Genomic DNA, 16,807 nt, shown 5'->3' on the forward strand with positions numbered 1-16,807 from the left:
AAAAAGTAGACTGATAGTAGGATTTTTAAAAATTTGTGTAATTTTTGGTAAAATTTTGTTTTCATTTTATATTTTTTTTCTGATTATTAAATGTTGCATATAGAATATTAGCTACAATAAACATGCAAATGGCTTCTATTCAGATAGAAGAAATATATTACAGGGACTGTATGTTTAATGGAAAAAATACATCAAGCATCAGTCTTTCTTATCAAAATTAATTTCAGATTAACTTTTATTTTTTGTAGCTTCAGCAAGGTGTTACATAACTTAATTTGTAAGGGTTACATGTCATAGTTTCCTTCTGATACTTTGTTTTTTGAAGTAAAAATCTCATATCTGTTTGGGCTCTGACAGTTTTGCATTGTATTTATATGCAAAGAACCATATTTAACAAAATGTTTAAAAACTGAGCATTATAAACTTGTAGCTATTATATATTACTGACAATTTTTAAAGTAAAGTATGTAATGTACATACAGTCATCATACGCATATTAATGTGTTTGACTTGATAGCATATCAAGCTATATTATTCAAAATTGTCTAGTATAGTTAGGTAGTTAGGTATGATAAGGAATCAGAGAAAGAGGTTTTATTTTAAACATATTACACCAATAATATATAGCATACTTAAGATTCATCTTGTTTATTTTGTTTCTATCCATTGACTGTAATAATGTTTACCTAAGCACATAAATGAGGAACAGTGTTAATAGCAGTTTGGTGAGAAATTTTTATCATTAGGTGTGAACTGCTGTAATACTCTGAAAATTATCTGGATAATTTTTGCCCGAGCATATCCTCATCTATATTATGGATTAATTTAGGTTGTAAAGAGTACTTCATTTTGAATAGTACAAGTAATTTAAACAAAAATGCAGATCTTAAAAAACTGTGGACATTAATAGTGAAGAAATATACTGAGGTTTTGCACCTCATTGTGTTCAGTGTCAGTAATACACTAAATCTAAACAAAAACAAATAACTATATTCCAGTTATCAAAACCAAATGTACCCAAAAATCTTGGATAAAAAAAAATAGTTAGTGGTATGGTATTAAATGGCTTTTGTTTTCTTATAATAATAATAACAGTTGTTTTGAGGCATTATTTATGATATTTGCATTAAATGAAAAATATGAAAAAATTTTAAATCAAAACTGTCACTTCAAAACAAAAAAGATAAGATGTTCATATGAATGAAATGAATATTTGAGACAGAAGTGCATAAACCTACGACATACAGAATGAGCTGACCAATGAAAACTTGCATATCAAAATAAAATATATTTATGTTAAGTTGTGTAGTGTTTTTACTCATAAAAAAATGTTAAACACAAATTTCAAACACTTTGCCAGAATTAAAAGTTTATTTTATGTATGTAAGAATCAAACATTGACAAACAGTTATATTACTCATTGGATTTTTCTTTGTAATAGTTTTAGTTAAATCATTAGCTGAAAAAACAACTGAATCATGCAGTAACAAGCTGCATTTCATTTTAGTCATAAAAATACTTCATGGTATTCATTTGGCTCATTTTACCCATATACAGTCAAATTATTTTAGCTTCATGCCTGTTAGGTTTTTATAGGGCTACGATTTTTTACAGTAGGTGTTTGTGATTTGTGAAGATAAATTTCAGCAATAAATGGACAGCACATAATCCACTTGTTTTAAAATAATATATTTAAAACAAGTCAAACATACATACAAATGTTCATTACACAGTTAATCACCACAGTTGTATCCATAGCTTTATATAATTGTCTCTTTTTGTCAAGAGTCCACACAGGCTGGTTCAGTTACTTTAGAACCCAATTAACAAGAATTATTCTTCTGTACTCTGTTATTACAATACAATCTGTAATTATTACATTTTCAAAGTTGCCACTATATACTCTGTATTGCTAAATTTGCAAACACAGTCTAAATCTATTTGACTATGTCTCTCACTAACTTTGCTTACTTTCACTAACTCACTTGCACTAATTTTGTCGCCTATATATGTATTGTCCAACTGAGGCCTAGAACTTTCTACAATGCCAATTAATGTGTTTAAGTCAGTGTAATATGAGAAGATAAAATGTATATTACTATGTTATAATGAAAAAGAATTATAAGTTATTTAAAGCAGCAACTATGTCTGAGAAAATAAATGTGTTTTTAAAATATTTTTTATTCACACCAATGATTTTTGAGGAGTCAACATAATATAAATTAGTGTGCCTAAAATCAGTCAAAATTAATAATTTAAAAAGAAAAGAAAGGACATTAGATAATCCATCTTTCAATTGTTGTTTTTCCCATGATAGATGGATTAGCAAATAGATGTGTTTCTTCACTAATTTCTTGAATATAGAACTAATATTATGTTTCATTTTGATAATATGTATTATTTCATGTTGTTTTTTTTTATCTTTTAACATAATTTCTGACCACAGAAAACATAAAACTTGAATGTTTGTATCACAAAAAGATTTAGGTGAACTTCCTCCAGAATTGAGAGACCAAATGATTAAGCAAGCTAAATCAGAGGAATGGTCTTCAAGTGAAATGGGCTCTAGTCATGTTTCCTTTTCTGGTCTCCCTGAGGATGAACAGTCAGAATTAGTCACCATTTCCACCACACTGGAATCAGAAGTAGCAGAGAGAAAAACTGAAGTAGACTCCCACATTGATGAGAAAGGTTAGAATAGTATGCTTATGTCAGTCTCTGTAGAATCTGATACTTACCAGTCAGTTTACCCTGTTCTTATTGCTGGCAGTTTCACATTTTCTGTTTTTTAACAATATCTTATCAAGTTTATTTTACTACACTTTTTGAATAAACTATTGCTACAATTCAATTTACGTGTATTTAAATTTAAAATGAACATTTATTTCTTACCAATGCTATATTTGTAGTTCAAGATATTCTTTGAAGTATGTAATACAAATTACTGTGATGAATCAAACAGTGGTTTACAAAATTAAATTATACTGGAGCAAAATATAATTTTTTTAACTTGTTGTGAAGAGGTTTTGTTCAGCCTGCTTGTAAAAAATCTCTAGTCAGGGTGTTGAAAGCCTACATGTAAATGAGTTTAACTGTGTTAAAAGTATTAACTCTCTCTTTAATTTTATTATCTCGGATTTATTAGTGGGAAAGAAATATAAATTTGAAGTTCTTTTGATTAAAGGTAATAGATGTTAAAGTGCTCATTATTTGAATATGCAATCTTTTTAATAAAGCAATTTACAATTTTATATTTGTCGTAGCTATCACTTTCTGTGCTGTTTTTCTTCCATTGGTATGTCTGACCATAAAAAGTAAAACAAAAGGTATTAGTTGAGACTTGCTTGTAAATAGTATGTTTAAGTACTTGGTATTAAAAAGGTCAATGTATAGCTAATCATCTGAACCTCTAACCCTTTTTCAGTGGTAGCAGGAAAAGTTAGATACTAAAGAAATAATTTTTTCATGTATATGTACTTAGCTCTCAAAGACATAAAACACAAACAAAAATGGTTAGCTACTGCATGATGGGAAAGGTATTCGTAGGTTTTCTCTGTGTTTTGTAATGTTGCTGGTCTCAGCCAATAGTTAACTTGATAATGGCTCAATGTTTGACATGGTGCCTTGTGGTGCTTCTTTTGATTGTGCAGTTACCTCCTGCTTTAGAAATACTTCATACCACTTGGGTTTGTTGCTTGAGGCCTTTTGATAGTGGTAAGCTTTTATCTAATATTCCTAGTTTCTGTTCATTCACAGATATAAAATTGATTAAACTCATAATTTTTTCTTTAGTGCTTAGAAAACCTAACTGGAAGTAAATCTGTGATTTTTGCCAACATCTTTAGCAAATAAATCTTACTATACTTTTTGAATAAACTAACACTGCAATTCATTTTAACCGTATTTAAAAATATTGAGTGAGCATGTTTCTGCAGTAAGCATTTATTTCTTACCAGTGCTGTATTTGTAGCTCAAGATATTCTTTGAAGTATGTAATACACATCACAGTGATAAATCAAATTTGGTATTGCAAAATTATATTGTTCTGAAATGTAAGCAAAATGGAGTTTTTTAAACTTGTGAAAAGTTTATACAAAAAGTAATTAGTTATGCAAAAACAATCCCCCCAAAATTTTCTAGTTCAGATAATTCAGTCTGTGTGAAGGGCAGAAATTATATGTGAAATGCTTTTTTGAGGATATTGTAGTAACCCATGTACTTTTATATACTTTTTTGGAATGCTAACAAATAGGCATTTTTATTTATTTGTAACCTGTTCGCTGTAATTTGACATTTCATGACAGGGTTTTGTTTAACTATGTCAGAAAAAGAGTTGAAATTATAAGATTTTGGTTTCAAGATGTTTATAAGAATTATTTGTTACTAGTTTTAATTATGCCCCTATACTAGAATCTGTGTTGGTCTAAAAAAAATCAAAAAATTGTTAGAATTTTTTTTTAAAAACAGAACAGTCTGATTATGGTTCTTTCACTAGAACTTAAGGAAACAATTACAAGTGAGGTTACATGTTGCTTCAAAAATAGAAAATGCTGTAAACTGCCAGTTTCAGGCTCTGATTTGGTAAAGATAATTTTATTCATGTAATTGATATTATTGTTGGAGAGTGTAGCAGCTTTTTAGCTGTATATATATATATTATATAGGAAATTACATTATTTACACTTTGTGACTGATGTAATTGAATGTTATTCTCCTGAAAATAAGAATGCAAGATGCAATTTCAAGCACTTGTAAACTTATTAAAATCTGAACATATTGAAATATTCTCCAATATTTTATTCAATATTATTTTTATTTACCAAAATACAGAATTTTTTTTAAATGTTATTTTCATTTTTGCTAATTGGAAAACCCAATGTAGGGCATTGATTAGCATCCTAAGATTAACCTATTTTTGCTATGGTACCATCATTTATTTCTTTTCTTTAAGAAACAAAATTGTTTAATGCCAGTCTGTTTAGTCTTATACGCTGTGTTTTTGAAATAGGACATTAATTTCTTTCTCTTATTCTTTTCAATAATTTTCTTAAATTATTTTTGCCACCTTACTGAGTTTGATGTTGAGTGATTAATTTGTTTGTCTGAGAAACTTGCTAGAAGGTAATTTATATGCTTGTAATAATAATAATTATTTGATATGAAGTTTAATTAATACACAACTAGAAGAGTATTCCAGTTTCTTGAATGTATGTTTGATCTAGCTTTAATAGTCTGGATTACTTTCTCCTAATACAATAGGCATTTCTTTGTTCAACATTAATTGCTACCACTAACCAAACTGCACATTAGTCATTTCTAATATTTCATTTGTAGTTGCTTCCATAATTCCAAAAATTATTTGTTTGAATATTGTTTTCCTGAGTTTCTCCAATTCCCTGTTTTAAATATTATATTCCCCCCCCCCCTTTTTGTTGACAATATTTAACCATGAAAAATCCAAGTTTAGACATAAATTTTCCAGTTTTTAAATCTAGGTTTGTATAATTGTCAATCTTTTCAGTTACTTTTATGCTGAATTAGAAAAAAATTATGGTTTGTATTTTGATTTTACTCATGCTTGTTTGGGACTAACAGTTTCTTATAGCTTTAACTTACAGTAAACATATCTGAATGATATTCATTGTTTCAAATAATTTAGATATTTCATTAACATAAGAGTGGATATTCCAACAAAAATATTTACATGATATCTTAAATTATATTGCATTAAAATTATAGATTGAGAGATTCAACCTATATAGGTAACACTCTCAAAAGTTCACCAAATATGCATTCAATTGTATATGATATGACAGTTCTTATGTTACTTTTTTAATGTGTTACTGTTGATCGGGTTTTCAAAAGGTGATAACAATTTTTGCGATGCTTATATTTAGGTATTGTAAATACTGATTGGCATAAAATCAAGCACATCAATTACATATTGAATAGAGAATTAAAGGAAAAATAAAAAATATGCAAAACTGAAATCAACATAAAAGTGCAATAGTACTTTTTGTTGGTTAAACTGAATATATTATAACACCCTATGAAGCTGTAATTTTTATGTTATAAGAGTTTTGCACAAAGGAACTTTTCTACTGTGTTTACTAAAAAAATTATTTGTTGTCATTTAACTCATTTACCAGAGTATTTGACAAGCAACAAGTGGGAGGTTATTCTTAATGATACACACAAAAATTATTTCCTCAAAAACTTTGTTGTTACTCATGATACAATAATACTAGAGCATAATTAATGTATAACTAAATGTGTTGAAAATGGGATCTCATATGTTATTTTGCATGAGCAAAAGATCTAAATTGATGGCAAACTCACAGATTTGAACATGTTAACCTGCCTTGTGTGCTAGCATGCCTGTGTACTCACCTTAAAATGCACTTGAATAAGTAGAGGCTTGAGTGCAGTCGGTGAGATTAACCAATAGGTGGCAACAATCAAAATGTAGTTCACGACTGTTAAATATATTTATATGCATCTTCTGTAAACCATATTACAGAATCTATGGAAGGTGACATGCAGATTGCTACAGAATCTTCTATTTTGCTGCCACTGGATAGTCTTATGGTTCCAGTAGAAAAAGTTGAAGAAAGTACACAAAAGGAAAATAAACAAAAAGAAACTGTCACTTCAATAAGAGAGGGGGATAATAGAAATCAAATGAGATCTGTTACGGATGATGTAAATGAGAAACAAGTTCCAATGATTTCAAGAGGCAAGAAGTATCGACTGTCAAATCAGACTTTGAAACCATCAGTGGATACACTAAAATATGAAAATGAATTTCAACCTAATCAAGAACAACCAGCACCTTCTGTCACTACTCCATCGATTGAAGTTCTTATGGACCGAAAAGTTTTTGATATTACCACCTGTCAAGCCACTTCAGAAAGTAAGGTTACTGTTCCATCTTCCAGTGTAGTATATCCACTTGATATTTACTTTAAGACTGAATCACAGATTCAGATTTCTTCTGGATCAGGATCTTTCTCCTCTAAGTCTTCTCAAGAGCAAGTTGATGTTGGAATTGAAACTGACTCTCAGAATCGATTAGACAGAGGAAATAGTCCAATTTCTCTACCAAGTATGATTGATACTGCTGTTAGTCCAATTGTTGATAGTCAAAATGGAAAATATGAAGATAAGCAGCGTGATCAGGAGAACACACCACTGACAGATAAGTGTATTAATAAAACTGAAATACTTGTTGATAGTAACTCATTAGGAAATAGTGAAGACATTGAACCACATATTTCAACTCCTCAGGATGATTGTTTTGAAAAACATGAAGCAAAAGATGAATTGAAAATTTTGCCATTTTTTCAAGTTATGATTCTTAACAATGAAAGCTCTGAAACAAAAATTAAACTTGAAACAGAACAGTCAGTGGGAAATGAACAATTAACTCACACTAAGGATAATTTTGTAATTGAAAATGAACCTCAAGAATTCTCATATACTGAAAAAGGTGTGCAAGAGTTTGAAACTCAGGTTGCATTGGAAAAACAAAGCTTGATTGACATTAGTGACAGAAGTCTCTCAGAAAATGAAGCTAAAGACAATCAATCTGAAGATATAGAGCAAAAAAATAAAACTGATTGTACTATCTCAACCCAAACATCAGCAAATATAGCTGATACTCTACTTGCAACTATGGTTGAAGCTCAGTGCTTGGAAGATTTTAAGCATTTCATTGATATTTACAAAGATGAGATTGATTTATTGAACACACCAACAGAAACAGAAGAATTCATACATAATCATGAATTACTGTCTGAGGTTCAAGTACCTTTAGATGACAATGAATGTAAAGAATCTACCCTAAGTGCTTATTCATGTAGTATGCATCAAAAGGAAGAATCTGAGGAAGAATTTTCACCTGTGATTCTAATTTCACCAGAAATGCCCCCTCAAATGCATTTTGTAACAAAACCAGTTGAAGATAAGACTTTGACAAATACTGAAAAAATGTATCTGCTGAGAATGCCATTTCAGACAAACAAATCTGCAGATATTGAATCCAGTAGTTTTACACACAAGTGTATGAATGGACAGAAATCCCGTGATATTGATGATAATACTTTGCAAGAAAATATAAATGATAATAGCACTGTAGCAAATGAACTAATTAGCTCAGAAAATTGTGTTGGTGCACATGTTTCAGAAGTGTTTTCACTCAAAAGACAAGCTAAAGAAACTGAGTCCAATAAACCAACTCCTTTTCAAAGTTTGTCAGGTTTTGAACAGAAACATATACTAGAAGCTGAAAATTCAGATTTATTTAATAATTATCTTTCACCAGTTAAAAGTAAAGAATCTATTTTAACAAACATGAACATGCAGCATGATAAATATTTAGGGAAAGGGTTACTACTAGATGAGAGTGAACTACTCGGTGAAAGTGAAGCTGTAGAAGTTATCATAGAAAGTAAACCTACTTGTCAAGTTAACAGAAGCCATCAACAAACTGAACCAAAAAAAGAATTTACAAGTTCTTTACTGATTGATAATGATAAAAAAATTTCAGAACCAAAAGAAGAGTGCAGTGACAAAAATGGGCCTAGAACTGATACTTGTAGTAATCTTATTATTCAACAAGACATGTGTTTATCTGATATTGTTTCTGAAGAAACCACATATGAGGAAGAAAATAAAACAAATGTTCAAACTCGGCCTTCAGAAGAAAACGTTTCAGCCATTGATGAAAGCAAAGATGTTGGGTCAAAAGTTGAAACTAGTATTTCAGTTGAAACTAAAGAAACATCTTTACCTATGTACATACTTGAAATTTCTAGGGATTTAGAGATTCCTATTGAAGACAATAACTTGACTGATGTTGGGCTTTTACCAGACATTTTACAGTTGAATGATATTAAGCAAAAAGATGACAGAGAAATGTCTGTTAGTGATGTAGAAAGTAATTTATTAGGAACATCACATTTTGATAAGAAGAACAATGAATGTTTTATAAGGCCATGTGAAGTATTTTCTACTGCTGAAAGTAATGAGTTAATTGGTGGTGCAGAAAGAGTTCCACAAAAGCTATTGCCTTGTGAAGGCGGGGATGTAGAAGATATAAATTCTTCTAAGGAAAATGATACTGTGAATGGTAATACAAATTCTAACTTACCAGAAACTACATTTTCAGAGAATGAAATGATTCCAACTGAAGTGCATAAATTTGACAATAAAAGTGAGAGGAAAGTACCAATAGTTATACTTGGTCCAAATGAAGATATTAACATTACCCAACCACATGAAAGAATTTATTATGTTGGGACAAGTGTTTCAAACTTAAATGACCAAACTAGTGAAAGAAGTAAAATGGATGATGAAGCTCATCTTTCTTTTAAACATCTAAATAATGATGAAAGAGAGCTAATAGCCATTTCACAACAGAACAACATGGAAATAGAAAAGACTGAATCTGATGCTATAATCAAACTACCTACTGAAACTGGAATTTCCTATGACAATAATGATAGATCATCAACAAATGATAAATCTCAAGAAAGGGAAAGCAATCAGGATGAGAAGAATGTATTTGTAAGAGAGAAAAATATGTCTACACGTGTTCCAGAGGAGGAAAAGATTGCTGACAAACTTGAACAAAAGAATGGAATTTCTACTGAAGTTCAAAATGTTATGAGTGGTTCTAATAAAAATATTACCAGTTTGGAAGAATTTACTGACATTTATCTTAAACATTCAAGTATTAATGACAGTGAAGAAAGGGCACTGTTAGGAATTAGCTCATTAGACAATGAACAGCATGATGAATTAAAAGGTCATAGTGAACTTTCCACTGAAAAGTTTAGTGTAATTAACAGTGAAGAAAGATTACTAGATCATGTAAATCAAGGGAATAAACATTCTGAAAAGAATATGCTACCTGATAGTCATGAACTTGATATTCTTAGTGAAGATATATTCCCGGTAACTGCACTTAAACAAGAAAGAAAATTTGATGAATCAGAATATTTTATTAACATTGAAGAAAATTTGGAACCAAAAAAATCACAGGAAAAAAAATACATAGAAAAGACAGATGAAACTATAATGTCATTAGACAGTTGTGGGCCTAAAGGTAGAACTGATGCCCCTCCTCCTCAAGAACAGGCTTTGAGTATCTTTGATGAGAAAGTGCCTTTGGTGATATTAGAGAAAACAGATGTGTATCTAGAAGTAAAACCAAAATGGGAAACAAAGGCCTGTCATGAAAAAACATTGCTTGCTGATCATCACAAAAATTCTGGAAAAGCAATCTGTGAAGATGAAATAATAGAATATCAAGAAAAAACAGGTTTGTCACATTTAGAACCTGGACTTTTCCTGAAAGGAAAAAGTTTCAAGGATAATGATAAAGAATCTGAGCTATCAGAAATGCAACCCAGAAAGGATGAGAAAGAAAATATGCCAGATAAAAATATAATTGAAACAACAGATTCCCAAAATGAAAAGCACATTCAGAAGATTGACACAAAAGATGAAAGAGGCACATCTATTGACTACCAAAACTTGATTTACATAAACTGCCCCCCTTCAAAAATGAAGTTTGATAAGGAAGAACAGAAAACAGAAGTCTGTTTTGAGTACCAAAATGTGGTTGACAACAAAGAAGAACATTTGAGCAAAATGTTATCTCAAACAGAAGAAGATGATTCAATGGATAGAATTGACATTGTTCAGAGCCAAAATTTGGTTGAAGAACAGACCATAAGTTTTGGAAATTTGCAAGACAGTGAACCAGTGTATGAAACTGAGATGTTTGAGAAAGATCAAAGTTCATATTTTATTGAAAAAGACATGACAGAAACCTGCAAAAGTGAAAAAACTAAACTAGGATTGAAAACTGACAAGACAGATCTGATTAATTACTGTGTTGAGGCTGGTCTTTCAGTATGGAAACCACAAGTGTGCCATCCAGGAAAAGAAAATAGTTTAACAGTTGAATCTAACATTGATTTTGATTCTTTAAATTTGGATAACTATAAAAACAGACAACTCCCAGAAGTTGAAAGTCATAAAAAAAATTATGTTTTGGAAAGTGATCAACAAGAGGAATATTCCAAGCTGGCAGATTGCAAAGCAAATGTAGTCATTCATAAGAATGAAATTACAAAAGAGAAGGATGATGATATCACTACAGATAATGAAATGATCAAAAGTATGATCTGCTCAGAAGATCTGTCTCAGCAGAATAGCACTGATGATTGTGAAAATCCTAGATATGACACAAATGTACAGACTGATAAAGGTTTTATCTCTGGTATGTCAACCTTTGAAAATCAGTCTCTACTTTCTTGTGTAGACAAAATAAAAAATCTTATTCTAGAACAAAAGGAATTAAGGGATGAAACTGAAGCCACTCTAGAGCCAGATCCTCAAGAACAATCGGAAAGAACTGAAAAGGAAGTTACTCTGACCATTCTCCGGCAAATTATTGACTTAGCTGATCAAATGAGAAAAGTCTTACAGGCTCTTGGAAGAAGTCACTTGGGCTCAAATGTTTTAAGCTCGGTATCAGGAGCAACCCTTGGACACATCTCATTTCATTCAAACATAAAAAACAGTTTAGATGCTAAATCTTCTGCAGCTGCTGTCAGCAGGTCCCATTCAGAAGATTCTTCAAATAATGAAGAGGTAATTCTGCCTGTGACTTCACCACCTAACAGTTTGACAGATAATGCTTATGAGTCCTTGAATGGTGTTAAAATTCCACAAACTGAAGAATCTGTAACTTCTACTCAGGAAAGTATAAGAATAGAAGAGCAGGTAGTTGAAAGTAGCTCATCTTCAGGCAGTGGTGCACAAAATCATTAAAATATGTTGTGTCAAGATCTTTGAAGCTGATAACTATGCAAAACACTTATGCATGGAAATTCACACTTTTTTAAATTGGTAATTTTAAGAGCGTGAACTCTTAATTTGATTTGAAGCTTTATATTAGTTTATAAGCATACATGCTGTTCTTTATATGCTTCTGAGCTTTAATTATTTTTTCATGTAGGAACTTTTAATGTGTTTAACACAACTATATTGCAACTGATAGACTATTTGTAAAGTACGGAGTGAGTTAATATTAATTAAAAGAATAACTGAGTGTGTCTTAAAAGTGCTTTCCAAATTGTAAAATTTGTACTGAGTGTTTTTCATTTTGCTGGTTTTCATTATTTTACAGCATTATAAAATGTACTTTATTATACAGATCAATTGGAAGTTGACAATTTTATCTGAAGAATTTTACAGTTGCTGAAATATTCAAACATATTTACTTAAAAAATATAATAATGTAAACAATATTTGCACTGCAGATCATCATTGTTTCTCACAGGAACAATTTTTCAAGATTCATTTTAATTTTGTTTCAAAATTTCTTTTTTAAATTTAAAGATGTAAAACTAATAACCACACAAACTAGACCAACAATACAGCATTCTGTGTAGGGGCCATCTTTACTCAAAAATGTTGTGTGCTACATAGATGAACAATTATTTCAGGTCAGCAAACTAAATCAAGTATAGAGATTACGTTTGCTAAGATTCTTCAAGAAGAATTTTCACTTTCACGGAATAAATCACCAAACTGCTGCTATTTATCACCTGTAAAAGAAACTATCAAAAGAAAAATGCACCTGTGAGAGAATACATCCAGAATGTTTTAACTATTATAGTGCAAGTGAATTCAAAGATACACATGTTTCACAGTCTAAAAGTATGTCTGAAAATAAGAGAAGTATTTACAGTAAAATGCCTATTTTTTGTTTAAAAAGTTCAAATTTTTCTTATCAGCCTTTACAGCAAATTGAAAGATCATCTTTAACTAGTAGTGGTGTCAGTCATGTTGAACAAAACATCCAGCAGTCTGGTTTATATGTAAACATAAATCTTGATGACAATCCTGATCAGTTATTAACTAAGTTTGAATCTTCAACAGAAGAAGAAGGTATTGAATATTCTTCAGAAGGAACTTCTAGTGTTAAAAATTGTTCTGTAGAACAGTTCACTAATGTTATAGATAAAACAGAATTCACACAAATTATGGAACAACAAAATATGATGCCAAGTCATTGTATGGAAGGTGCAATCTCATTTCCTGAACATGACGTAAATAGCTTAACAGATTATGAAATGTTTGTTTGTTCAGGGGAAGAAGATGCAGAATATACTGATGATAACAATTCATTCATTGAATTAGATATAGAAGTTGGTGACTTAACAGTTGTGAGAGATGGGGAGCTACATGTTGTGCATATAAAGGAGGATTCTGATGTGGATTTAAGTGAAACAGCCAAAAATGAAGTAAAAACAAAATTATTTAGCTGTTTGCAAAAAGAACCACCAATTATACAGGTTACATCTGTACCAGAAATCTGTTTCTCTCAAGGACAAACTTCAAAAACTGATAAAAGAGTTAATGAAAATAATTCTAAGACTTTAGTAGATTCTCAAGCAATGAATCTGTCATTTGATAAAGTTGGAGAAACATATGTTGAAAACATGATAGTTTCTCAAGAAGATAATTACCAATCAGATAAGTCAAAATGCAAATTGGATACTTTGATATGTGATAATATTCATAAAATGGAAGAATATTTTGATGGTCTAGTTAAAAGCAAGGATGAACTTAGAGAAAAACCAAATATTAAAGGAAAAGATCATCAGGTAAATACTGAGACAGAAAACATTTCTTCTTTAGGAGATGAAGTAGAATTTTTAGATGAGAAATTTAGTAATCAAGATATTGAAGCAATTAATGTTGATAGTGAATTTATTAAGATCCTTGAAAATGTCACAGTTAAGAGTTCTAGTAGATGTCAGTCAGATGTGACATGGTTCTTTGGCAAAAAGCACAATGATGAGGTAGATGATGTAGGTTATCATCGCAGGTTGACACTTCCTGTCATAGAAAAAGAACCTACAACTGACACAGAAGAACTAAGTGATGTGGAACAAGTGCAAGTGGTTAGCACTAAAGAAAGTAAAAATTTCAGGTTTATCAGTGAGTTGGAAAGGCCACTATTTTCAGCAACATTTTTGCCTTTGAGGAGACTTTCATATGAAGCATCTACTGACTTAGAGGAATTAAGTGAAGACGACAAAATAGAGAGAGTTAAAAACATGATTGTTAACCATACTCAACAGAAATTCAGTGTGAAATCCAAGAAACCGTTTTCAATTCAGCATTTCAATGTATTTAATTTTAGCAAAATAAAAGACAAGGATGCAAATGTTGTAGAAGGATCACCTAGAAATGTGAGAAGTAATACTTTAGCACCTGTGTCTTTACAAAGCAAACAAAGTGTGGGTATGGAACACACAACTGATGATAAATTTCTGTATAAAGATAAAAAGAAATCAGGAAATGATGAAGGCAATGTGAAAGGCAATCCTCAGAAAGCTTATACTCAAATACAAGAACAATCTGCATCTTATCATTCTTTGTCATTAAATTACATTCTCAAGGAACCAGTAACAAATGTGGAAGATTTAACTGAACATGATAAAGAAGAAAACAGTTATAAAAAGACCTTTGTTCCTAATGAATTTTTAACATTGAATGATATGTTACAAGAACAAGCTACTGATGTTGAGGAGTTAAGTGGAGATGAGGAAGAATGGGATAAGAAACCTCAAACAATATATAGACGATTAAGAAAACCATCTGCTCCTGATGCTATTTTGACATTGAATGATATGTTACAAGAACCAATTACGGAAGTTGAGGAGTTAAGTGGAGATGAGGAAGAACTGGATAAGAAATCTCAAACAATATATAGACAGTTAAGAAAACCATCTGCTCCTGATGCTATTTTGACATTGAATGATATGTTACAAGAACCAATTACGGAAGTTGAGGAGTTAAGTGGAGATGAGGAAGAACTGGATAAGAAATCTCAAACAATATATAGACAGTTAAGAAAACCATCTGCTCCTGATGCTATTTTGACATTGAATGATATGTTACAAGAACCAGTTACAGAAGTTGAGGAGTTAAGTGGAGATGTAGTACTAGATAAGAAATCTCAGACATCACACAGACAATTAAGAAACTCATCTGCTCCTGATGCTCTTTTGACATTGAATAATGTATTACAAGAACCAGTTACTGATGTTGAGGAGTTAAGTGAAGATGAGAAAGAACTAGATAAGAAACCTCAGACATCATACAGACAGTTAAGAAAACCATCTGCTCCTGATGCTATTTTAACTTTGAATGATATGTTACAAGAACCAGTAGCTGATATGGAAGAATTAAGTGGCTATGAGGAGCCAATTTGTGAATATGATGTTAAAAAAGCATTTTATACATGTATTAATACAGTGAATGAACCTTATTTGGGCATTAAAAATACATTTTTTAATACTTATCTACATGCAAAAGTAAGCTTGTCAGAATCTGTATCTGATATTGATTACTTAAGTGATGACAAATATTCAAAAAGCTCTATTAATATAGACAGGGATGTAACTTCTGTGGAGCTGTCCTTTAAAGATTTACGAGACTCGAGAAAAGATTCAGGTGTGTTGTTAGAAGATGAGGATGAAAAACAACCTTTTTCTAAGATAACAAATGTAGGTACTGATTCTGAAGACATAACTGCATCAGAAGAAGAAAATGATACAATGAGGAACTTTCATCAATCCACAGTATTTCTTTTTGAACAAAACCCGTATTATACTACTGAAGAAAAACAGAAATGTGTCTTTCCCCAAAGTATTGATGAAGAAAGGCAATCAAAGGAGTGTGTACATTCAAATACTGATCTTGCAGATGCTATAACAGAGTCTGAAGACATGTTTTTTTCAGATTACGAGATACCTGTTTCTTATTTAGAAAACAGCGGTTGTCATTTCGACTTGAATCAAAATGTTAAATATACTGATAATTCAGCTATATCAGGCTTAGCAAGTGAGACTAGCACACCCCAGCGAAATTATTTGAAAATACCCATATCAGATGTAGACCTGCACACCGACACAGAAGATATGGTTTTGTCAGATGTTGATGATTCCATGTCTAGAAGAAATTCACAGCAGTTAGAGACTTTACATGAAGAGCCAGAATCAAGGGAAATTGTTGAAGATTTGGAAATTCAAAAAGTAGATAAAAACTATGAGAAAAGTATTAAAAAAATACAAAGTAGAAGAAAAGATAAAAATTACTTTAGGTCATCAATTGATATTTCAGCACAACATTCTGAAATTGTTTCCAGGGGATACATTCATGAAAAAGAAAATAATGTCTGTGTATGTGTTAAGCCTTATAATGGAGATATAATAAATAATTTAGATCCAGAATTCAGTGTTTGCATAGATAAAAGAAATAGAGATACAGAAGTTAAGCTTCAGTTGGAGAATTTCAAGCATAATATGGAGTTCCAGACTGATGATCTACCACCAGCAACAGGTACTGAAAGTTTACTTTTTTACTGACCACAGCCAAGACCTCTCCTTAGCATGATTCAGTGGATAAATGGTTTCCTCTACTCCTAGCATTCCTAGAAAATATGAAACTGTTAGCAAAATTTCCATCATAAAGAAATAATTCTAACCCATTATATGCAATATATGCTTACCTTCCTCTGTGTGTAGTAAACTAATATAAAGTAAATAATGAGTAAAAATTATTTCATTACCTTGGAAATAATTGCATCATTTGTGTTAGTTTATGAATAATAGAAAATATTAGTAAAGTAAACAGATTAATTTGAAGTTCTTAAAAATATTATATATATATATATATATATATAGTAAGTAAAAATAAAAGTTTTACTTATATAGTA

The 16,807-nt window shown here is 30.7% G+C and overlaps 2 protein-coding genes across 11 annotated transcripts in view; both read left to right on the top strand.

Moving 5' to 3' along the window:
• LOC106463825 (ankyrin-2-like) overlaps positions 1 to 16,807 on the top strand; it is a 253,624-nt gene that overhangs the window by 190,749 nt on the left and 46,068 nt on the right. For all 10 annotated transcript variants that reach the window (XM_013923893.2, XM_013923894.2, XM_013923895.2 and 7 more), the window contains one exon: positions 2,482 to 2,691. In XM_013923893.2, the coding sequence (XP_013779347.1) occupies positions 2,482 to 2,691 (210 nt within the window). The remainder of the gene's footprint in view (positions 1 to 2,481; positions 2,692 to 16,807) is intronic.
• On the top strand, positions 2,723 to 13,223 carry LOC111086853. Its single transcript, XM_022391441.1, has 2 exons — positions 2,723 to 3,714; positions 6,521 to 13,223. Exons 1-2 carry the CDS (start codon positions 3,600 to 3,602, stop codon positions 11,842 to 11,844), a joined length of 5,439 nt encoding a protein of 1,812 aa, XP_022247149.1. The 5' UTR covers positions 2,723 to 3,599; the 3' UTR covers positions 11,845 to 13,223.

Source organism: Limulus polyphemus, unplaced genomic scaffold, assembly GCF_000517525.1.
Source record: "Limulus polyphemus unplaced genomic scaffold, Limulus_polyphemus-2.1.2 Scaffold1493, whole genome shotgun sequence".
NCBI lineage: Eukaryota > Metazoa > Arthropoda > Merostomata > Xiphosura > Limulidae > Limulus > Limulus polyphemus.